The sequence below is a fragment of the Athene noctua genome, chromosome 23 (assembly GCF_965140245.1).
Source record: "Athene noctua chromosome 23, bAthNoc1.hap1.1, whole genome shotgun sequence".
Classification (NCBI taxonomy): domain Eukaryota; kingdom Metazoa; phylum Chordata; class Aves; order Strigiformes; family Strigidae; genus Athene; species Athene noctua.
The window spans coordinates 5,077,122-5,099,709 of NC_134059.1; the positions used below are offsets into that span (position 1 = coordinate 5,077,122).

Sequence of the window (22,588 nt, forward strand, 5' to 3'; positions counted from 1 at the left end):
AGGATTTATACCGGCCCCAAACCTCTGCTTATGTGGCATTTTTCAGCCAGTGAAGCCCCTGGCAGCCCCCCATGGAGCGAGGGGAGGAAAAGCAGTGGGGGCAGCTTGCTGAGCCGAAGAGCCCCCTCCGGCAAAGCAGCTTTCTTGCTCTCCAGGGTGAACCGTGCCCTTTCCTCTAGCCGCTGTGATTTTTCCTAATCTCAGGGTATTTAAAATTTCCTAAAGCACTCAGTGTGAACCACCTCTGCCACCACCAATTTTTTTTTGCCTGGTGGATCAACACAGAAGTTTCCTACTAGAAATGACTAATAATGACTTTACCAGGGCTCCTGGCCCGACCTGCCGGGCAGTCTGACAGAGGGCAAACGGATGGTGCCAGGAAGCCGCAACCTTAAGAAAAAGGTCCAAAAAAAAAAAAAAAAAAAAAATATCACTGGAGAACCCACGGAGAAGCTGAACACTCCCGAGGAGCCGCAGCGCGCAGGGCGCTGGGCTGTGCTGTCCTGTGCACCGCCGGGCTCGGCAGAGCCACCCCCAACCCCGCTCCCAGCAAAACCGCAGCCAGGCGATGCCCCAGCCTCACCCCAACCCCCTGAGCCCCCGAGGAGCCCCACTGCTCCCCCCCATCGCCACCCCCGGCCCCGCAGCCGCTTTCCCACGCTCCGGCCGGGGAAGGTGCCTCTAGAGGGAGCTGAGCCCTGCCCGGCTCCGTGTCTGCATCTATGGTCTGGGGTTGGGTTTCTCTCGCTTTTTTTTTTTTTTTTTTTTTTTTTTTTTCTCTTCTCTCTTCTTCTTTTCCCTCCTCCCCGGCCCTGCTCGCTTCCTTCCCCCGCGCCGCGCTCCGGGGCAGGAAGGGAGGCGGCGGGGATGGAGCCGTTCCCAGCCGGGATGCGTTAGCTCCCCGGGACACCCCGCCGGGACGCGGTGAGTAGCAGGCGGGGGGAACCCCCTTCCTTCTCCCCCAGACCCCGCGATGGGTTTATCTTTATTCCCCGGGCCCGGCCGGGCGGTGCCGGGGCTGCCATGAGCCGGGGCAGAGATGCACCGGCAGCCCCGGGAGGGATGCACCGGCAGCCCCGGGGTGCCGACGGGTTCCTGGGGGGGCTCGGCACGGCGGGAGGGGTGGGCAGAGCCGCGGGGCCTCATCCTGCACCGCCCGGTGAGCAAGGATAGGGGGGTACCTCGGCAAGCAGCACTCCGCTGGGTGCAATAGCTGGGCCAGGGCTGAAACGTCTCGCTTTGAGCTGATCGTTGCCCCAAAGATGGAATAATATTTATTATTAATAATATTTCCTCCGGGTGTTTGGTTGGGGTTCTTTTTTGACTCCTTGCGAGGCCGCGGTGGTGACAGCACCCCACGCCAGCGCTCAGGGTCGGGGTTTGGGGTAGAGAGGCTTGTGCGAGCGGCCGGTGGGAAGAGTCGTGCCACGCTGAGGGTGACATCGGTCCCGCCACGGGCTGGGCTGTGACCTCGGACACGGTCATGGCATGTGGGGTTTTGCTGCCTTCCCACCCAGCACCCCCGGGGACCTGCGGGTTGTGGGGGGACCCTGGCTGCTGTGTCTGCGTCTGCCTGGGCTCATGGGCCACTGGACCCTGGTGCTGTGCTGGGTGGGTAAATGCCAAACCGGGCAACCTCACCTGTTTGCTCTGCTGGGCCAGGCGGGGAGGAGGGGGTCTGATTCTGCGCTGCCGGGGCAGGGCTGGCTGCAGGGCAGGGAAATCCTGCGGGATCTCTGTCCTGGAGAGGGTTTGCTGGAGATGGAATCCTTCCCATGCACGGGCCCAGGGCCAGACCTGTGAAATGCTCATCCCAGGGGATGCTCCACACATTTCCTGGAACAGGATCTTCATAATGTGTCAGGAGGTGACTTCAGAGTCCCGTAGCCAGGCTTGTTCACAGGGATTACGGCTGCTCCTACAGATCCTCTCCCCACCCGCAGCTTGCAATTCTGCCTCCCACTCCCGGCCAGCCCTAACATCTTCCCTGCACCCGGGCACTTTCCTTTAGAGAAAAGTCAGGAGGAGCGGTGAGCATGGCCCAAGGGCACACAGGAACACTGCCAGAGACCTTTAAGGAGCAGAGATGAGTGTGAACTGAGAAACAGCTGAGGCAAAGGTCTTTTATTAGGGAAGGCCGGCAGGTTCCGGGAAGGCCGGCAGGTTCCAGGAAGGCTGATTCTTCGCTTGGTATGAGCTCCTTAATAAAGATAAGGTTCCTGTGCCATCTTGGATGTGTTGATAAATCCACATCCTAGATGCTGTCTGCTGCTTTTAACCCTTTGCAGCCTCCTACAAGAGCAAAAAGTCAGGGTCTAGCAGAATCTTTTAGCAGCTGCTGAGAATCAGACACTGCTTCCAGTAACCTGCAGCTTCCCCCAAACTCTTTCTTGAGCCCTGTCTCAAGTCCTGGAGAACCTTGGGCTGTCTTGAAGTGTGCAGATGCCATATCCTCCTTCATGACCCTCCCTGCTCTTTCCCAGCACTGTATTCTCGTAACAAAGGGGGAACAGGGCAAATCAAAGGGGCATTGGGCTGGGAAGCAGGAGGCATGTGGGTAGCAGCACTCTTGACACTGATGAGGATGGTCCGAGGCACTTTGGCCCCCAGTAGGGACTGGCAGTGAGCTACCTTGGGCACTCACTTGGTTTGCAGGGGTGGGATTTTAGGGTGTGCTCCCCAGGGAGCACGTTGGGGACCAGCAGCATGCTGACAGGGACTTACCTGCAGGTCCCAGATGTGAGTGTGTGCAGAAGGGCTGTGGTGTTCGGTGTTGCGAGAGAAGAAAGCCCTGCGAGAAACTATATTGAGAAGGAAACTGAAAATGAAAGTTTCTCTTAAATGATGGGCACAGTCACAGCTTGCTGCTTCCTAAGGGCTTGCCAGACAGCAAATGTGAAGATCACATGAGTGAGCTGCTTCTCAAGCACTGGACTCCTGTGCTCACCAGCCATCCTTCACAGTGAGCAGTCACGTCTGCATCAGAAATTCCCCGTTATTCATCGCTGAGGTCGGGGCCACCGGCAGTAGGTTGATGTGAAATACAACTGGTTGCACTTATAGACCAAACTGTAAAAGCTCCAGAGGCAGCTGAACTCTTTGGCTGGATGCGTCCACATCCTCCCCAGCACTCAGTGCAGCCCCGGGTTGGAGCAGCGTGGACTACAGTAGAAATTCATACTGTTTCGCTCACCCATGAGCTCCAGAGAGCTGCTCTGAGTCGGGTTGTGCTTCCTCTTGAAGGCACTGAGGCCTTCCTGTGCAAGGTGGGCTGCAGCTGTAGCCTTGCAAGCGATGAGGAGGGGCTGGGGATGACAGTGGAGGAAGCACGGGAGGGTTTTCTCTGCGGAGGAGGGGGCCAGGGCATGTGCATTCGCTCCAGGCTCCCCCTGAGCCATCTCCAGAGTGTCCCAGAGCTGACAAGAGCAAGGAGAGGGGCAGCTCTGGAGCCTGGGTCTCTGCTAATCTGAGCCAGCTCCCCCCTCTGCTTTACCCTCGCTCCCAACTGCTGATCCTCATCATGTTTTCAGCTTTTCCTTGGATGGGGATGTTTGAGGTTGGGGAGGAAAGGGGAAATCCTGTACTCGGAGGCACGTAGGAAAAAATAGCGTCTCCATCTGTGTGTCACTGTGGCTCCCTGAACACAACTATGCAAATACACGATGGCTTTCTAAGCCAGGCTGGTAAGCTTTGCATCTCCAGGCCCCCATCCTCACCTTGACTGCAGGCTGTGCTTCACATTACTGCTTACGGTCTCAATTTATTTTTTTCCTCTGAATAATCTTCAGTGTGAGGTTGTAAGCTTAAACCACACATTGCACTTCTAATCTTGACACAGGTGTTTATTTATCCATAACCAGCACTTTTAAGAATGTTTCCCTAGGTTACAGTTTAAACTTCTGGGTGTTGATGTGTCTTCATGAACTTAGACTTGGTGCAAATCAGAAACCCCCCCAGTTAGTCCTATAGAAGTCTGGGCTGGGAACATGTACTGGCATGCCAAAGAGCAGGCTGGAGCTGCCACAATCTCTGTAACCCTGATAGTAACCGTGTGGCCTCGCTTCCTTCTCTGCAAAAACCAGGGGCTGAGGTCAGTGCAATGATCAGAGGGGTGAGGACGCTGAGCACTGCAGTGAGCCCTAAACCACAGGTCTGGGTTTAGGATACCTGTGAAGTTCGGGCATTGTATGATCTGTGCTTTTGCTTCTCGTTTAATTTAATTTTCTTATTCTGAGGAGCTTAGAAGACATAAAGAACAGGGGGAATTAGAGCCTCTGGATACAGGAAAACAGAGCTCATCTCTTGTGGAAGTTGTGGAAAACAAGCCAGAGGTGTTTGCCAGGGGAAATCAGCTGCGGGTCCGTGCAGGAGCTCGGCGTGGTCATGGGTCGCTTTGCTCTTGCCGTGCTCTGAACCATTGTGGCTGCAGTCGGGGCAGCAGCAGAGCCCCGCGGCTCAGCTCCCAGGCGTGTTCTCGGGGTGCAGCTGGGGGGTCCTAGAGCCTTTCCTCCCCAGCCCTTGCAGGTGCTGCTGTTGTCTGGGTTGGGGGTCTGGCCCCTGGCACTGGCTGAGCAGGTCAGAGCAGAGCCAGAAAGTTTCCAGTGAGGCTCGGGAGGTGCAGAAGTGGGGTAGGGAGCTGGGTGACTTTTCCTCTTCTGGCATGTGACTGTCTGTAAACACGTTGCTGAGAAGTGTTAGGAAGAGAGAAATCTAGCCAATGTGTCCAGGAATCAGGAACGAGCATGCGGGGATGGGAGGAGTGAGATCTTTGGCAGAGATATAAAGCAGGCAGCAGTGCTGCTCTGAGCACTTGGCTCAGCCAAAGGGGCTTCCTGAGGCTGCACCGGGAGGCGTGTGAGGGAGCAAGGGCCCGCGAGGCTCCAGTGTCCCTGCTCGCTGCTCATAACCCAGTTCACTTACTGTCTCTTGTCGTTCCAGGTGAAGCTGATACTCCCAAGCATCTCTCTGCAATGGCCTCAGGGAACAACAGTGACCCACCAAGGGCCCATGGACGCCGGGGAAGCAACGGGCGCAGGCTGTCACAAGAGCTCAACTCAGGTAAAAAGATTGCTGTGATATTCAGGGGAGGAAGCATTTTCAACCTTTTTTTTTTTTTTTTTTTTTTTTCCCACCTCCTGCTGTGTTTCTTTGAAAAGACGGGGTTTTTCATACCTGCAGGGCCCATTGCAAGACTGGGGTAACAAACCAGTTCTGTAAAGCTCTGCTGAATTCAACCCGGATGCTTTTGGGAGATGCTTGGCGTTGGATTAATGAGGTGGGCAGCAAGGGGGGGCTTGGAAAACACGGAAAAAATAGTGTGCAGGGAGCTGTCGGGCTGGGGTACGCCGGCAGCTCTGAGCGGGCAGGCTGAGGCAGGCACAGCGGGGTGCCAGAGGGCACAGGGCTTGGGGCAGGTCACCCCGGCTGTCTGCGAGATGTATGGCTGGTGCCTGCTGTTATTTCCTTTTCCCTTCCCTGAGCACGAGAGAGCAAAGATGCTCGATGTTGAAAACACAGAGAAAAGCCTTGCTGAGCAGCGCCTGGTCTCGGGCAGTTGGTTTCAGTCTTGCTGCATCGGCTGCTGGCTGAAGTCAGGTCTCCGGTGTGCCTTGGCATAGCAGTGATAAAAACTTACAGCTCACCAACGTTCAGCAGCAGTTCAGTCCGTTTCTGGTGTGTGCCGAGCCCAGCAGACTGTGTAATTGTGTTTCACACTAATGGGTGAAACTGGGAAGGGAGCCGAAAGGAACCGGGAAAAACCTCCGCTCCTGTTCCATCCCAAAAGGATAAAACGCCGCTGCACAGAAAGCTGTTGAACACAGGTGACTTCTTAACCTGTTTTGCAGGCGGACTTGTAAATATGGCTGAGTCACTGCAGCTCTGTCAATAATGGAGATTAGAAGCTGTACCTAACTGTTCATGGGTTTGAGCTCAGATCCAGCTCAGAGCTGTTTTATTGGCCTGATAATGTTATTTATACTCTGGTATTGCCTGGACTTCATCTCGGAGTACCATTTGTGCTAGATCCCGCATGAATACACTAGAAGAAAAAATACCCTGTCCTTCCGTTACTAAAGTCTGCAAGGTACGAAAATAAATAAATAAGAGCACTTGTTTACATATGGTGATTTCCTGTTGAGGCCAATGAGAGACGTCAAAAACAATGAGAGATGTCAAAAACAATGAGAGGATCAGGCCCTGAGCTCTAACCACACCGTTTGAAAGTAACGCTTTCCCTAAACTCACAAACGCTTACTGGCAGCACGGGCATCCTTCCACTTCCCAAAACTCAGGGGCATCTATCTGGAATTTGGAGGCAGGATCTCTGCGTGCCTCTTAGGCAGAAGCCTCGTGGATTCCACCAGAAGCAGAAATATGCAGCTTCCACCGACACATGCTATGGGATCACGTGGTGGAAGAAGGCTTTCGTCAATAGGAATTAAGCCTGGCTTTCATTTAGGGCTTGCTTGCTCTGTTTGTTTATCTTTGGAGGCAGTAGGGAGTGACGAGATTTATCTGCTGCTCAAGGATTTGCTTGAGCATCATTGTGAGCCCTCGTTCTGCCAGCTGTTGCCTAGGGCATGGACAAGATGCTGCTGTTTCGGTCTGGGTTAGGTGGCAGTTTGCACTTCTGGTGTTTTTAGGACATTGTAAACGAAGGTGGGAACTTCATACTCCTGGAAGTATGTGATGAAGAGGAGGAGCAACTTAGTTCATGAATAGTCGTGCAAAGGGGAGCAAACATTGCAGAAGGAGGGGTGGGAGGCCCAGCACCAACAGTGCTGAGCTGAGCTCAGGAAACGAGGCTCATACTTCAGACAAGTAACCTTGCCCTCCTTCAGCTCTCGTCTGTAGGATGGGGGTGGCAGTGCCTCCCTGCTCAGACGTGCTGCCGGGGGACACACACAGCTACAGGAATGCTTTGGGTAATTCCATCGAGGCTTAGATCTGTGGGACAAGCCATGGATGTGCAGGTAACTGGTAACCATGCCAAGTGCAACTCAGCCCCTTACACTGCGGAGGGGTTAGTCCACGGGGTGAAAACGTTTATGTGATCACACTTAGCTCCTGTGTGGACCACGTCAGCTGGAACCCCAAAGCATTTTGTTGAGAAAGGTGTTGTATTGCTATTACTACTTCTTACTAGGGAAATGGAGAGGGGTGTGATGGAAATCTCTGCAAGGATGTCCAAGGTGTCAGGGTTGTGCCTGGAAAGCCCAGACACCCTGACTCAGTGTGCAGTGTCAGACTGGCAACTCTTCCTCAGATTACCCGGGCTTTCTCATCTGTCTGTGTGTGTTTAATACTCACGTAACGTACATAAAGGTGTGAGATTGAGTCCCTGGTTGTTTGTCTTCGCTCTGGACTTAACGTTGCATGTGAAGCAAGTCACGAACTGATAAATAGCTGCTTATTGATGTTAGTCATGCGTTTGTAAGCGTCTCCGTGTCTTCATCGCCAAGACCACCTGCAAAATGAGTAGGAAAAATGTGAGCTGCCTGTTTAAGCCTGAGTTCTCATACATCCTGTAGAGCAACCAAAACCATTTAGATAGACTTAAGTCTGGTGGTGCCCATGCAGTTCCTTTCTCCAGCACAGACACATAGTATTTGACTTCCTGCTGCATCTCCAATCAATAGGTGGTTTCCGTTTTTAAAAGAAAAACAAACGGTCATCCTGATGGCTGTGCTGGGAAATAACTCTGCTATGGAATTGCCGCGTGACTCCTTTGTTCTCACCCATCTCAGGCATCCCGCTGAGCCCTGGGCCCAGACTCCCTTGGCAGTTCAGTTGATGAGCAAATATGGGACAAATCTTAGCTCAGGCTTAGCAAAGTACTAGAGCAAAACCTTGCTGCAGCCCCCAGCCCCTGCTGCCAGCCTGTAACTCTGGGTTTGTTGGTGGGACACAATTGAATGGCAGAATTAAAGCACATTACTTGAGTCTGATCTAGAATCTGGACCAGACAGAGAATCTTCCTTACTGACAGACGAATTTCTGTCTTAAAACCAAGGTGTGGTTTGCCCATTAGCTCTGCATGGAGGCTCTTTGAGAATATTGCTCCTCTTTTAGGTGGGAAGATACTTGCTCTAAGAAGCAGAATAAGGGGAAGGGCTTTGTGCTGTGCAGACGCCTCTGGGGACGGCAGTTTTGCGTTTCCCTGTCTGGAAGCTCTGCTCTCGGTTTCAAGCTGTGCAGGATTGTGCCAACATGATGCAGTGTCAGGGCGATCCTGGGTGCCGTTGCTATTGACAGGCAATAAGTCTCACAAGGGGCTGCCTTACCAGTGGAAGCTAACCCAAATCCCTAACTGCTCATCCCACACTTGAATTGCAGCTACCATGAGGTGGAGTTGAGCTTCCCCTCAAGGCAGAAGCCTCCAAAGACGGTTTGTGGTTCCCCAAAGCTGTTTCCAGGCTGGATATCTCCCTCTGTACAATCAGATGCACCTCTCAGTGTAGTTACTGCCTGTCTCCTGAGCTCGAAGGGGATGCTGCCAGGTTGCATCTGTCATTACTGCAGTCTGTAGCAGGGCTACTGAGTTGTAACAAGGTCTGATGGATAACTTTGATGAGACCTGCCAGTTTTCACTGTAGCGCAGCTGCTCTCCGGGAGATGGGAACCGGGAGAAACAAAGGATCTTGCACAGAAATGCAGATGTTGCATGTTTGGGACTGGCTGGGGCCTGGGCACTGTTGTCTATGGTGTGAATCCAGGCAAGAGGGGGTTGGGGTAGGTCTGGTCTAGATGCTCAAAGTGCTCTGGGGACTGAGGATGGCGGGGTTGCTGCTCCGTGGAGCAGAAGCGGAGCAGGTTCTCCCTTGCAGTGTGGGGGCTCACAGCAGCTCCTGAGCCCCCTAACATGGCCCTGACGATCCCACATGGAGCCAGAGATCCCAGAGGAGCTCTAGACCGCCGCCCTCCTCTCTGCTGCTGGTACTGGGAGTCCACAAGGCAAATCTTGATCCAGATCATCTTCTTCTGAGTGGAAGAGACCCAGAGATGGTCCGGTGGGTGCTGTGGGTTAGCACTTGGGGGATGAAGATGTGTGTTTGCTTCTCCTTGTGTTACTCAAAGTAGTGCTTGGGGTGATTAAAACCAGGGATTTTTTTTTTTTTTATCCACTTATTTCCTCTTTTGTTCTCGCAGCGTGTTTACCCTGCCTCTCACTGAAACTGTGAGTCAGTCGGTTTCGTTTTCTGTCTCCCAGTGGAACGCTCACTGGCTCCTTCGAAGGTGGGATTTATTTACCACCAAATAAAGCCGTTCCGGCAAAACAAAAAAACAGTCCCCTGAAAACACAGTGACCAGGGCTCGTCATTTCCCTTCACCTTTATTTACCCAACCTGAACTCGATGTAACCCGAGTCTCTGCACGACAGGTCCTCTCCCTTCCCCACACCCCATCCGGGGCTGGGCCCATCTCTCCAGCGCTGTGTATGGACCATGTAGACGTGACCAGCTGGAAAAACTCTGTGACAAGTGGCAGGGCATGTTTTGGAGACTTGGATACAGGGTTTTATGGAGTAGCCTTGCCAGGACAGCTGTGTCCAGATCCACACATCCCAAGTCTGGGACATTGCTCGGGCAGGAGCGTCTCTGCATCGGAAATGCAATTTCCAGTGGCCCGAGAACTGCGTGGCCAGTCTGGTGGGTGGAAATCACAGAATCACGGGGTGCCTGGAAATGGTTTTAGCTGGGTGGGCTGCAGTGAGCTGCACTGCTGCTAGTCAGCGTGTGCTGACCTGCTGCGTGTCACCAGCACGCGCTGCAGGATGATCACCTCAAGCCACCAGTCTGCAGGGTCCGGTAACTCCTTTAGGTAGCTCATTTACTGGGCTCAAAGCTGGGCTTTGTGCCTCATCTAATGCCTGTGAATCTCCACCCTGACTGGTGATACCCTGTCAAAGAGGCTCTGTCCATACCATTTCTGTCCCCTACAAATTTTACATCTTAGAAAAGAAACTGGGCAGAACTGTGTTACTGGGACCTTAGGCCAGCTCCCCCTGAGCCCCACGGGGTGACTTAGCTGGGACCCAGTGCTCTAGACCAGATTGCTTCTCCAGCCAGCAGAAACCGAGCTCTAATCAAAGACATCCCGTGACAGGCCGGGTACTTTCCCCCGGAGCAATGTAACGTGTGATAAGGTATCGGTCACCATAGTACCTACGGGACTGAAACGCCTCGCCGGGGGCTCCCTGCTCCGGAGGGGGCAAGTCCTGGCCACAGCCAGACCCTTGCTCTTCCCCGCAGCGTGGGCATGGGGCCGGGGAGCTGAGCCGCTTGCAGCCAGACGCTTGTTGGCCTCGGTGGTTTCTGACTCGTTTCCTGCTTGCGTTGGAGCCCGGTTAGTTTTCGCGCGCTGTCGGGGCCAGTGACGTTACTGCACGGGCACATTCCCGCGCTGAACCCTGAATACCTGGTGTGCCAAGCCCTGCTTGTTTACAAGAGCAGGGAAAAAAACCTGTGGCACCCAAAACCAGCCTCAGCTCACCCCCACAACAGCCCTGGCTCACCCCTTGCCCGGCTCCCGAATATTGTTTCCAAGGATAATTTTTAGCAAAGTGGGGGATTTGGATGTTCTGGAGCAGGAGCAGCCATTCAGTCAAACTGATCACCTGGCTGTTTATCTAATTTCAAGCACCAGATGGGGAATCACCTCACTGGGCTCCAGTTTATGAGTTATCCTAAAGCTCCTCTCCTTTCTGTGCCTGCCAGCAGCCCACGTAGAAGTTGCAAACCCTGCCCTGGCAGTGCCACTGCCAGGCTGTGGGTGTATGTGAGACCAGTGATGTGTGATTGAATCGGTGAGGAATTATCTAAAACGACCAATTTAACTTTTGCTCACCACGTCACCGCTGATGCCATGCAAGGGCACGATCTTTGGGGACACTAGAAAACAAGATTGTTTGCTGGGGGTTGATGGGCAGCACTAGACTGAGCTTTGCCTCCAGTTTGGGTTTGGATCTGAGATTCCTGAAGCTGTTTGTGCTGAGCAATGCCCTTATCAAGAGGTAAGAGCGAGCGGCCAAGCGCAAGCACTGGAACGTCTGGTTTGTGTTGTGATAGTCCTGTAGCTGTCTCTTGCCAAAAATGGATTCAAAAGGTGAGCCTGTGCCCCTAAGAACAAAGGCTGGCTTCAAAATTAGTTTTCTGAGAACTAAATTATGTCGGATTTTTTCTGGTTTACTGCAAAAGGCCAGTGTTGATAGGTACAGCACAAATTTGGGCTGAAAATGAGGGAATGGTTTCTTTCAAACTCGGGAAAAGGGGGAGACGAGCTTCTCCCTTGACTTTTCTGCCTCTTGTCTCTCTTAGAAGACCAGGTGGCAGAGGAGACGGAGGAGGTGTTTCGGAGTTATGCCTTCTACCGCTACCAACAGGAGAGAGAGGAGAGAGGGGAGGAAATGCCCATGGACCCAGAGATCGCGGAGATCCAGCAGGAGCTGGGCAGGTAAAACTGATACCAACCGCATGCAGGTCCCTCAACCCCATCCCTTGCCAGGCTCCATTGCAGACCCAGCCCTCGGTCCAGCTGACGCTGTCCTCTCTCTGGGCAGCACCGGGAGCCTGGTGGGAAGGCGCTTGGCCATCATCGGTGACGACATTAACGAGCGGTACGACGCAGAGTTTCGCTACATGCTGAAGTCCTTGCAGCCCACCAAGGAGAACGCCTACGAGTACTTCACCAGAATAGCCTCCAGGTAAGCCACTGGCTCCTCGGCGTGGGCTGGACGCCTTCTCCTGGAGAAGACCAGGGAAGGAAAGGTCAGACAGGGTGCAGTGCAGACAGTTAAACCCTTGCCCCCACCCCGGCGCAGCTGCGCCCCCAGCTCTGCCCCAGCACACAGGCTCTGTCCATTCAAGCTTCACCCACCATCCCTGGGTTGAGCTCCCAACAAGCTCACTGTGACAGTTCCTGTGTTTTCTGCCTGTCTGGTCTTCCTCCTGTGCACTGTTTGGGCAGTCTTCACCTGACTAAACCTCTCACAGTCCTTGCACAAGCTGGCTGGGGTCAGAAGGTTTGGGGAACGTGCCTGGGAAGCGTGGCCCGCGCATCAGTAGCCAAGTGACTGTCCCAGCTCCCCTTCAGGGTACAACCAAGGCAGACGTGCTGCTGCTCCCAGTGCTGCTTGCTTGATAGCTGGGAAGCCCTGAGGAGTCAGGATTTCAGAGGCACAAAGCAAACGCAGCTGCAGGCTGTGGGGATGGGCAGGTACTCGCTGCCCTTGGCGTGGTTCACGGGGAACAGGGTCTGACTAACTCAGCATGGGGGATGCTCCACAGGCTCGCAGAGCCAGCAGCCATCTCGTGCAGGTGATGCACACCCAGCTCACCCACTCACAGCACAGCAACAGGGTGAAGAGCTGTACTGGGTCTGGCTGAACTGGAATGGGTTTTCCCCTATAGCAGCCCTCACGGTGCTGTGGTTTATGCTGGGAGCTGCAGGGTGTTGATAGCACCCTGGTGTGGTGGCTGCTGCTGAGCAGTGCTTACACAGCACCAAGGCTCCTTCCGACACTTCCCCCAGTGGGACGGGGTGGGCAAGATCTTGGGAGGGGACACAGCCAGGACAGCTGACCCAAACCGACCAAAGGGATATTCCAGACCATATGACGTCTGCTCAGTATAAAGCTGGGAGAAAGGAGGAAGGGGGTGGGGTCACCCTTGGTCCTCCGAGGCAACCACTCCGCGTATTGGAGCCCTGCTTCCTGAGAAGGCCCGACATCGCCTCTCCATGGGAAGGAGAGAATAAATCTGTTTGCTTTTGCTTCCGCGCGCGGACTTTTGCTTTGCTTTGCTTATATTAAAACTGCTTTTGTTTCACCCACAAGGGTTAGTTTATCTTCTTTCCCCTCTTTACCCTGTTGAGAAAGCAAAGGGAAGGGGGGGGGGGAAGTGATAGAGCGACTTGGTGGATACCTGGCATTTAGCCAGAGTCAAACCATCACAAGAGCGAAGGCAAACGCCCCGACAACTTATTGCCCCGATTGCCTGAGGTACAGGCCTGGATCGAGGCGGCTGTCAAGGCGTTCGGTCCTCACCCCTCTCTGGAGAGAAACCAAGACACTCTGCATGTTAAACGGTTTGCCAGGGACATGCAGAAGACCCTTGGCAGAGGCAGGAGAGAAGCTGGGGTCTCATCTGGGGTCCCAGGCTCCCGTTGCTCCTCCGAGCACGCCTGGCCCCATCCCAGCCCCATCCCTGTGTCCCCTCCGCTCGGTGTTTGTTGTCTAACTGCCTCTCTTCTGTCCTTTTCCTGCTCCCCTTGTCCTTGGGAAGCCACGCCGCGCTGTTTTCACCACTTTGCCAGCCTGAGGCGGTTAACGCACCGCAAACAGGTAAATTAACCTCTGTCCCTCTCTTTGTGCTGCCTGTTTCTCTGTTGTTTCTTCCCGAGCTCTAACTTCCCTCTCCCTCTGCCACTTGCACGGTGGCAGCTCCACGCCAAGTCTCTGCAGAGGAGATTGTTCCCTTCAGCCCTGCAGACAGGGACCACCAGGACAGGGCACCAGATTAAAACACAGGGCCTGAATCTACTCTTTTTTTTTTTTTTTTTTTTTTTTCCCTTCTTGCTTGCCTTGCTGGAAACCAGGAAAAACACCTTCAAAAATTGGTCTAGATAAATCAGTGCAGCGGTGAAGTTTGTGCCCGCAGCAACCAAAACCTGGATCAGGAGCAGCAGGCATCAAGTAGGCACATTTTGGAGACCCCCCCCACCAGCCCTTAGGAGCATCAGTCTAAGGAAAGATCAAGTTTTGGTCTTGGAGGGGTTTGTCGGTGCAGGAAAAGGGAAAATCCTGTTCTAACATGCTTTGTCCTTAGATATACTTACACTTCCTTACCTCCAGGTATGACCACACAAGCAAGGGATGCTTTGGGATAGGGTTGTGGTAGTTTCTGCTCCTGGCTTCAGGCGTAGCAGCTACTGAGCCTGCTGCAGCCTCAGCCTGACAGCTTAAACCAGTTCCAGTTTCCCTGGTTTAATACTGAAAACCCAGGCCCTCCAGGCAGCTGGTGTGCCCTGCGTTCAGTTGGAGACCTGAGGGAAAGGCAGGAGGGGCAGGAAGGTCAACAACCACCACCACAAAGCTTCCCCTCCAGCAATTCCAAGCCTGTAGCTGCGTCGACAGGATTTGGAAATTTCCTTTTCCCCTAGGACATCCCTAACCCATCTGGCTGAGGTAAACAGCGGTTGTGACCAAGACTGTGTTTGTTCTGCTCTGAAAGCAGGTTGGGAGTGGCCACATGTCACTGGGCCACCAAAGGACCACGTTGTCGGTCCAGCTGGGACGTACCTTGAGGATTTAGCACAGCATCCCCAGCCCTTCTCTGCAACCAGCACTGCTCGAGAGCCCAGTGCCTGGGATGCAGAGACTAGGGAGGTCTGGGCCAGCCAGGGCAGTGCTAATCAGACCATCATCGGCTTAATTTCAGCTTGTTCGAGAGTGGCATTAACTGGGGCCGGGTGATTGCACTGCTGGGCTTTGGCTACCGCATGGCCATCCATGTCTACCAGCACGGCATACCAGGTTTCCTCCGCCGGATCGCCCGTTACGTGGCCGAATTCATGCTCCGGAACCGCATCGCCCAGTGGATCGCCCAGCAGGGAGGATGGGTGAGCCAACGGGAGTGCGGGGGGATTTGGGGGGGCGAGGGGAGGCAGCTATGCTCCGGCCAGTGAAAGGTGCAGCCTGGGGACTGCGGCACTGCCGAGGCTGGGGGGGTGACCCAGGTGCAGGCAGAGCAGGAACCCGGCCCAGGCAGATCTAACGTGCTCTGGTTATTCTCTGTTTCTCGTTAGGTGGCTGCACTCGAGCTGGACAATGTTTACATGAAGTACATGCTGGTGGTGGTGGCCCTGGTCATGGTGGGGCATTTAGTGGTACGACGCTTCTTCAGGCCCTAACTGATGTGGGGACAGAGGCTGGGGGGGTCTGGCCAAGCTCTCTCTCAAATCTCTGCTCTGCATTGACGTCTCCCAAGAGAGGGGGGATTCAGCTTGGACCTGTGACCCTCCCACCCTCCCACCACAAGGCCCGGGGTCTCTGCCACCTGCACAGACACCACCAGGAGCTATGGAGAGAAGCACTAGGGGGGGGAAGGTTCAACTCTGTTGTTTGTTTTATACCTCGCTCAGCTGCTGAGGAGAGAGCATCACTGTGACACTCCTAGCAGGCAGCAGCGAGGCAGAACAGGCTCCTCTGGAGTCACAGATGTTTTATGATAATGCCAGTGTGCGTATGCGTGCATGAGTGAGTGCTTGGGTCTTGTCCACTCCCTGGGGCAGGTGCAGGGCTCCCCATTTGCTGATGGTTTTAGCCCAGACCATGCCTATATTTGAAGAAGGATTGCAGCTTTGGTTGCTGCAATTGTTGTCCGTAAGTCACTGGAGGGGCAAGCCAGCATTAGCCTGTGTGGGGCTTGCTTTCACCTTCCCTCTGTTCCTGAGCCCAAGTACTGGAGCCTTCTCTTTCCTTTTAACAAGCATCCCTTCCCCTTTTTAAAGAACCACGCTGACTACCTGTCCTCTGACAAGCGAGGGTAACATGTGGCAGCGCTGGCAGGCAGGTTTTCCCTGCTGCAGCCTGAACCTGGGGACCTGCAGCTCTCCCACAGCCGATGCAGGTGCTGGGGTGCAGCCTCACAGCCCTCCGTGAGCAAAAAGGCTGCATGCCGGCAGGCCTAGGAAGCACCAGCAGGTTTCCAAACACTAAAAAGCTGGGGGGTGACTAATGGTTGGTGTAGGCAGGCTGCCTGCCTGCCCACCCCCCAGTTCTGCTGGGGACTGCCATTCAGTAGGCTCGGATGCTGGCAAACAAGCAGCCCCAGTGAGACCAGTTGGTCTCCCTTGCTCGCAGTGAGAGGCACTGGAGTTGCATCCCAGCCCTGCATCAGCTCGTTGCCTTCTGGGCTCAGCTGGGCAGGATGGTGCAGGCAGGTTAAGCCCAGGAATGCAGTCTTTTACAGCTGCCCAGACAGCAGGGCCCAGCCTCTTCTGGGCATGGTGTCTTTGGGAAGTGACTTCACCTTGTCCTGCTCATGACTAATGCTTGAGCATGACTTCTGGGGGAGGGAGGGAAGCAGGCTCCACTCTCCCATCCCAAATCTTTCTGACTTGCAAAATAGGGAGAGAGTCCCATTGTGAATCTCATGGTTTAGCTCTATTCTTTTTACTCCAGGTGACTCTGTAAGGCTTGAAACTGTGACTGGCCCTGTCTGAGCCAAACTCATCCTAGTCTAGCATCACCCACCTCCTCGAGCAGGTCAGTCAGCTGGGGAGGGACCTCAGAGATAGGAAATGAGCAGTGGTCCTGTGCTCCCCTCCTAACGCAGACAGAGCCCTTCTGGGCTGGAGCCGGGGACAAGGGGAGTTGCAGCCCTGAGCAGGCTGAGCCCTCCTGCCCTCGGGGACCTTTGCGCAAGATGGCTGGAGCAGGGAACTCGCCTGGTATTGCTACTGCAAAACGGGCTGAGTGGCCACAACTGACAGTGCTCTGAGTCATCCCTGACCCAGGAATTGCCAAACCAGGGCAGAGCCCGGCTCGTCTGCAGCCCTGCCTGATGTCCCCTGCTGTGGTGACCACTGTGAGAGCCCAAGGGGGGGCACAGAGACCTTCAGAGCAGTCCAAAGACATTCCTGACAGACAGCTGTCAAACCTGTTTTTAAAACCCCCCAGTATTGCTTTCCCATACCACCAATTCCTGCATTAATCTTTAACCTTCAGATAGATTTTTTTTTTTCCCTCTATTTCTATCCCTTGCTGCAGTTTAAGCTTGTTACTACCTGTCCTGTCCAAGCACAGACAGGACACCTTACAGCCTTTCTCCTTGCAGCTGCAGAGGCTTAGCAAGACCAGCCATAATCTTATAACACTTGCGTCCCTCATGTTCCTGCCTCATTTAGCATAAAAATCCCAAACTTTCAGCCTATTTCCATAGCAGGGTCTTTCTGTGCTTATCATCTTGACCCTGACTGTTTCTGCAATATCCCCTTCCCCTGGACTGTGCTTAATAGAAAGGCATTAAAATATTTGCTATAATATTCCTCTTCTATATATCTCTTGGTTCCTTTATTTGTTTTATCTGTGCTGAGCAGCACAAATCTCCAGCGGACTGTCCACGCTCAGGTTTTGTGGCTGTGCTGACTCTCTTTGAGCAGCTGAATGCCCACCGAGCTCATCTGTCCCCTTGCAAGTGTTATTTCTTTGCATTTATCCACACACAACTTCATTTACCATCGTGCCACCTGTTCACCCATCTTGAGCAGATCAAGATTTCCTCAAGATCCATCTCTGGTGTGAACCAGTGTAACCAACTGAGTATCTGCAGTTTCCCATCCCACTCCTTACCTTCTTTTCTGGGTGAAAACACCACCAGATGGAGCCTTTCTGCCACGGTGAAAATGAACTACTAATTGTTATTTTCCTTTTCTCTTCATCAGCCACATTATAAACACGTCACTGTCCTCTAGGCTAGGTCTCTGGCTTGGTTGTGTCTGCAGCAGGACTTTTTTCAGAGGACCTTGGCAAGAAAACAGTACATCAACTTTTATTCACTACTTCAGCAACACACTCCAAGAACTCTAACAGATTGAAGTTTTCCTTGTATAAAAAGCCATGTTGCTTGTAATTTATTCTCATCTTCCAGATAAAGTGTTTCACCTTGAAAACCAAATTCAACTGTAAAGCCAACAAAATTTAAAAAAAAAAAAAAAAGAACATTTCTCAGCTTTATGGTAGATGATGAAGCCTTAGTAAAGTCTGTGCTACCAGGATAGAGAAGAGAACCTTTGTAATAGGTGCTGTAGCAAAGGAAAGATTTCATTTTATCCGTTTTCTCAGGGGATTTGCAGGGAGGATTTTCTCAGGATATCCGCATATTGTCTCCCTCTGCTCTCACCTCTCCTAGCCTTCCTGCCACTGGTGACCGAGTGGAAAAAAGCTTGAACTGGGACTGTGAATGGGTGACTGGTCTGTAGTACTGTGTCCTGTCACTGGATGGCAACAGCACTGCAGGCACAGCCACCTGGGTGCTGGCTCCGAGGGCAGAGAGGGGCTGAGCTCCCACAGGAGGAGAAAACCCCCCTTCCAGGTCCCCCTCTTTGTCCAGGTGACCTCAGTATCCATCAGCTGTGGTCTGCACACCCAGAGCTCCGACCCATAGCAAAGGCAGTCATCACTGGTTCATACTGGACTGCTGTTGGGGAAGGTGTTGAGTGCTTGAGGCAGGAGCAGGCTACAGCAGAGTTGGATTTGCTGGGATCAGAACAGACCAAGACAAGAAGGCTTGGCCCTCCCCAGAAGCTGATGCTCTTCATAGGGTCGTGGGTCCTCTCTAGAGAGCTGCAGCGGGTATCTACCTCGAAGCCCCACTCGGCAGAGTTTGGGCAAGGGCCTGAACAAGGTACCACAGGCCACCTTAACTATATGCAGAAGGCTTTTACTCTCAGGCTGGAAGTGCCAGGAGCCATTTTTACAAAAAAAAAAAAAAAAAGTACGTCTCTGCTACAGAAACAAGAGCTCTAGATAAAACTAACATTCTTAGGATAACCCCAGACTTCCCTTACAGGGCTGAATCAGCCACTTTATTCTGCAGGAATAAAGCCCTGATCTACTACAATATTTGTAACCAGTGTACTACACTTTGTTTAGCCACCAACCCTGTCACATATTGTACCTCGTAGGAAAGCAAGCCTGTCTGATGCACTGAACAGCAGCTCTCCCTGCTGCCCCCTTCCTAGGCACTGTGGTGGTACTGGGGCATGATTGCCCCCGGGGCTTTAGCTTCTTCCTCTGGTGAGCAAGGGAAACTGGGGTGGGAAGCTCTCAACTGGAAGATGAAGGCAGAAGATGAGGAGAAGGGTCTGCCATGGCTTTTCACAAGGAGAGGACTGTTCATGGCATCATTTGGGTTGGAAGGAAAGTCTCACCCCCACTCAAAGCAAAGCTACCTAAATCATTGCAGGGTTTGGTGGACAGCTGCTGAGAAAGCACCTCATTTTTCTAGCAGCAGAGACCCAAGCTTGGGTGGCATCCACGGAAGGATTGGCTCCCTCTGATGCCTGCAGCTTAGCTGCACCCACTGGTACCAGCACTTTGCTTGGTCTGCTCGCTCCTGGAGTGGGTAGGAAGAGGGACCAAAGAAAAGCTTTTACTATTTCCCTTCTCCACCCAGCCCCAGGATCAACAGATGGGATGGCTTCAGCATCTCGGTGCCCAGTGAAGGCTGAGATGCACCCCACACCTAGCAGAGGGGTGCAGGCAGCAGTGCCAGTCCCCAGGGCTGGAGGAACCGCTCACGGATGAGTCAGGGCAGCTGATCGCAGCCTCGCTCGAGGCCACGAGCTCAGCGGTGTTCCTCGTAGCTCTGCCAGCTCCCTACGTATCAAGGGGCGCAGGAGGAAGGTGGTACATTTGGTGAGGAGTTCTTTGTGCAAGAGGCTACCCCAGGAGAGGTGTTAAGGGAATATAACACAGGGAGTTGTCCAGACAGAAAAATCTTGGTTCAAGCAGAAGCATGAGGGTAGGCAGAAGAATTTCATTCAGACGGTTATAACGGGTACATAGAAAAGGGCTGAGAGTCTGAAAGAAGAGGCTCATTCACTGAGCCTCTTTGAGAGCATTTTTTACTCCCACTCTCTCCCAGCTTTTTCCTTCTGGATAGAGGAATCTGCCTGAGCTATTAGTTTGCTTCTCAGAACCACCTCTCCCTTCTAGCCATTCCTCTTGCTGCGAGCCAAACCCTGAGCCATCCCTGCCAAACAGTGGGTGCTGCGAGGTTCAGGGGGCCAGCACTGCCCTGGAGAAACTGGTCTCTTCCTGGTCAGAACTGGTGGCAGCCTTCCATGAAGCTCTGTGTGATGGGTTTTACACGTATACTTGAATCCACACTATCACTAGTAATTCTGGTTCTTCCTCGCCCGTCTCATGGTATCCGAGTGCACGGTGCTTCACACAGCCCCTTCCCCAGCTCCTTCCTCCACCCCTCCAGGAAGCCCTTGGTCTCTCCCAGCCCTGCAGGAAGGGACCAGGGTATATATATGATGGAGCAATAAAACATGCTTTGCACTGACTCTGGAGGGGAAGGGCTGGTAAACACCTTTTTTTCCCAAGGGGAGGAGAGGACAACCACAGGTTGTCTCAGTAGCAGCAGGGAGATGGGGAACAAGCTCTGTCTGCAGGCCAGCCTTTCCCCAGGGCAGGTCACTTTAAATGGCAGGCAGAGGGGCTGTGTGGAAAACGATGAGCTGCTTTCACCCCCCCACCCCACCCCCCCAAACCCCCATTTCTTTCACAAATATTCTGTTTTAAAATGATGTAATATATATATATATATATGAAAATAAAAATGGTACATGCAATGCAAACTCCTCCTGGCTGTGTTGAGGGTTTTCTTCCAGACTCTGCACTCCTTTGCAGGGTGCTCTGGGTAGCTCTTGGGTGTATTACAGGTTCCTGTGCACAAATTTGCACAAGGTATTTAGTCTCAGTTGTCCCGTTAGTTTAGGGATACCAGGCCTTCTTACACTTTTGCTAGCCTGAAGAGCTAAATAGGGAGAGAAGTCTGCTGCTTTGCCATCCCTCTTACAGCAGGCCCTGCGGGGATGAAGAAGACAGGGCTGCAGTAATCTGCTGCCTGATCAGCTGCTCGACCTGTCCCAAAGTTAAGGATCTTATCTCTGATGCGTCCACACAGGAAACAATGAGGGTAGGAAATTGCAAAGGAAAAATCCATTACGGAGGAGTACATGATTCTCAACTGCCATTAAACACTCCAGCAAATGAAAGGGAAACGCCTGTTCTTATCACAAAAGCCCAACACATACTAGATGGGGAGGTGCTACCACTGGCCTGTTCTGGGACGACAGCAGCACCTCCTGCTAAGGCTCCAGCTGACAGCACAGAGAGCTTACATTGCTCGGTGTGGGCTGGCACAGAGATGGGAAACTGGGGCTCCTGCAACAGTGACTGTCCCGGGGTACCTTTCCCAAACACCAGCCTGGATCCCCAGAGAACGCCACTTCCAACTACTCTCCTTTCACATGCCAAGACAGGGCATGAGCTTGTACAAAGCTGTCCTCCCTTTCCTGCACCACTCTCCTTTGCTCAGAGACAAACCTTGCTGCTCACCTGACTTTCCAGCCCTCGCAGGACCAGTCTGGACACCAGCTTCCCCCAGTCATTCCCCCCGGTGCTGCAGAGCTCCAGCAGCATCTGCGATGGATGAAGCAGCACACAGGATGCTTTACCAGCTCTGCCTGGGATGGGACAGCTGGGACCATGTGCCCTGTTAACGAGCACAGACCTCGTTAATAAACACAGGCACACCCCACTCATGCTAACAGTCCTCTCCAGTCATCCCAGTCTGCAGCCTCTTCTGCTGATGCTTCCCACTACAGCCCTTGCTTTGGGGGCTGGGGTGGAGCTCCCAGTCTCTTGGTCACTGGTTGTGGTGGGAGGTACTGGGGCCAGGGCAGCCCTTGGTGACTGGGGTGGGGCAGGGGAGATGTTGTCTCCACCAGTCCTTGCTGATGGACATGGAGCACCCTTCCAGCTTTGCTGTCCCCACCCTCGACAAGGATCTCTTGTTCTGCTTGAGGCAAGGAGGGGGTGGCAGTGGCGGGGTTTGTGGGTACTGTAGGGCTTTGTGGCTTTACCGCGGCAGTGGCTCTGCCTTGCCAGCCTATAGAGCAGCACAGCCCTCATCGTTCAGCCAGCTTAGTGATGAATCCAAGTGGCTCCACAGCTCCCAGCGGCTGCTCTGTCCCATCCCATGTCATCACAAACAAGTCTGTCTACCCAGCAGAGCCACGGCAGCTTCGTGCCGTTACCCTTCGCGCTCTCTGGGTGCCTGGATTTGCAGTTTCTACCTCTGAATGCCAGTTAGTTGAAATGAGAGAGGAGAGATGGGGAGGGCAGGATGCCTGCCAGGATGGTCTGGGACCAGAAGGTGCCGGAGGGTCTGAACCCAGGCCATGTCCATTTTCTGCAGAATTAATCCTGGGGAATGTGTATGGGAGCTCGGGGAGAAGGGGAGGAGATGAAGGCTCTGGTTATAAATTGCTGCAGAAAGAGTGGGGGCTCAGGCTTTCCACACAGTCAGCCAGTAGCAGATTAAGCATCGGAATCTAAATAAATATTTACCCTCTAGTCCCTGGTCTCTATAAATAGCTGTATGTCACAGTTGCCAGTTGGTACTTTGGGAGTGCTGCAGTGGGACTGGAGCAAGGTGAGAGTATTCCCAGTCACGCAACCCTGCGCATACCTGGCTGACCCGAGGCTCTGCCCCTCGCCGTCACTGCCTCTCGGTGCAAGTAAAGGTTAAACATTAACAAAAGATAAATGGCCCTAATTAAAGAGCCAGCTGCTCCTGTAATCCACTTTGTGTCCTGCCCCAAAACCAGATCAAGCTCCTAATTAAATTACCCCCCCCCCAAAAAAAATTAAGGCCACTATTATTGAAGTATTTGCCTTTGGCCATTCAAATAGAATTGACCCTAAACCAGATTCCAAGATCTAGTAGCGATCTAGATCTGGTATTTGAGACAAGTACCTTACCTCTAAAACCGGGTCAAACTCTGAACC

At 53.2% G+C, this 22,588-nt stretch overlaps 1 protein-coding gene across 1 annotated transcript; it reads left to right on the plus strand.

Moving 5' to 3' along the window:
- Positions 1–824: 824 nt before the first annotated feature.
- Positions 825–17,722, plus strand: BAK1 (BCL2 antagonist/killer 1). Its single transcript, XM_074925489.1, has 6 exons — positions 825–924; positions 4,939–5,058; positions 11,319–11,454; positions 11,561–11,704; positions 14,439–14,619; positions 14,806–17,722. Exons 2-6 carry the CDS (start codon positions 4,971–4,973, stop codon positions 14,908–14,910), a joined length of 654 nt encoding a protein of 217 aa, XP_074781590.1. The 5' UTR covers positions 825–924; positions 4,939–4,970; the 3' UTR covers positions 14,911–17,722.
- Positions 17,723–22,588: the final 4,866 nt, after the last annotated feature.

Excerpts from the sequence above, each read along its gene's own strand:
- BAK1 (XM_074925489.1), top strand. The coding sequence starts at position 4,971 with ATGGCCTCAGGGAACAACAGTGACCCACCAAGGGCCCATGGACGCCGG. Across the intron at positions 5,059-11,318 it reads GTCACAAGAGCTCAACTCAG|AAGACCAGGTGGCAGAGGAG; the intron begins GTAAAAAGATTG and ends TGTCTCTCTTAG. Across the intron at positions 11,705-14,438 it reads TTCACCAGAATAGCCTCCAG|CTTGTTCGAGAGTGGCATTA; the intron begins GTAAGCCACTGG and ends GCTTAATTTCAG.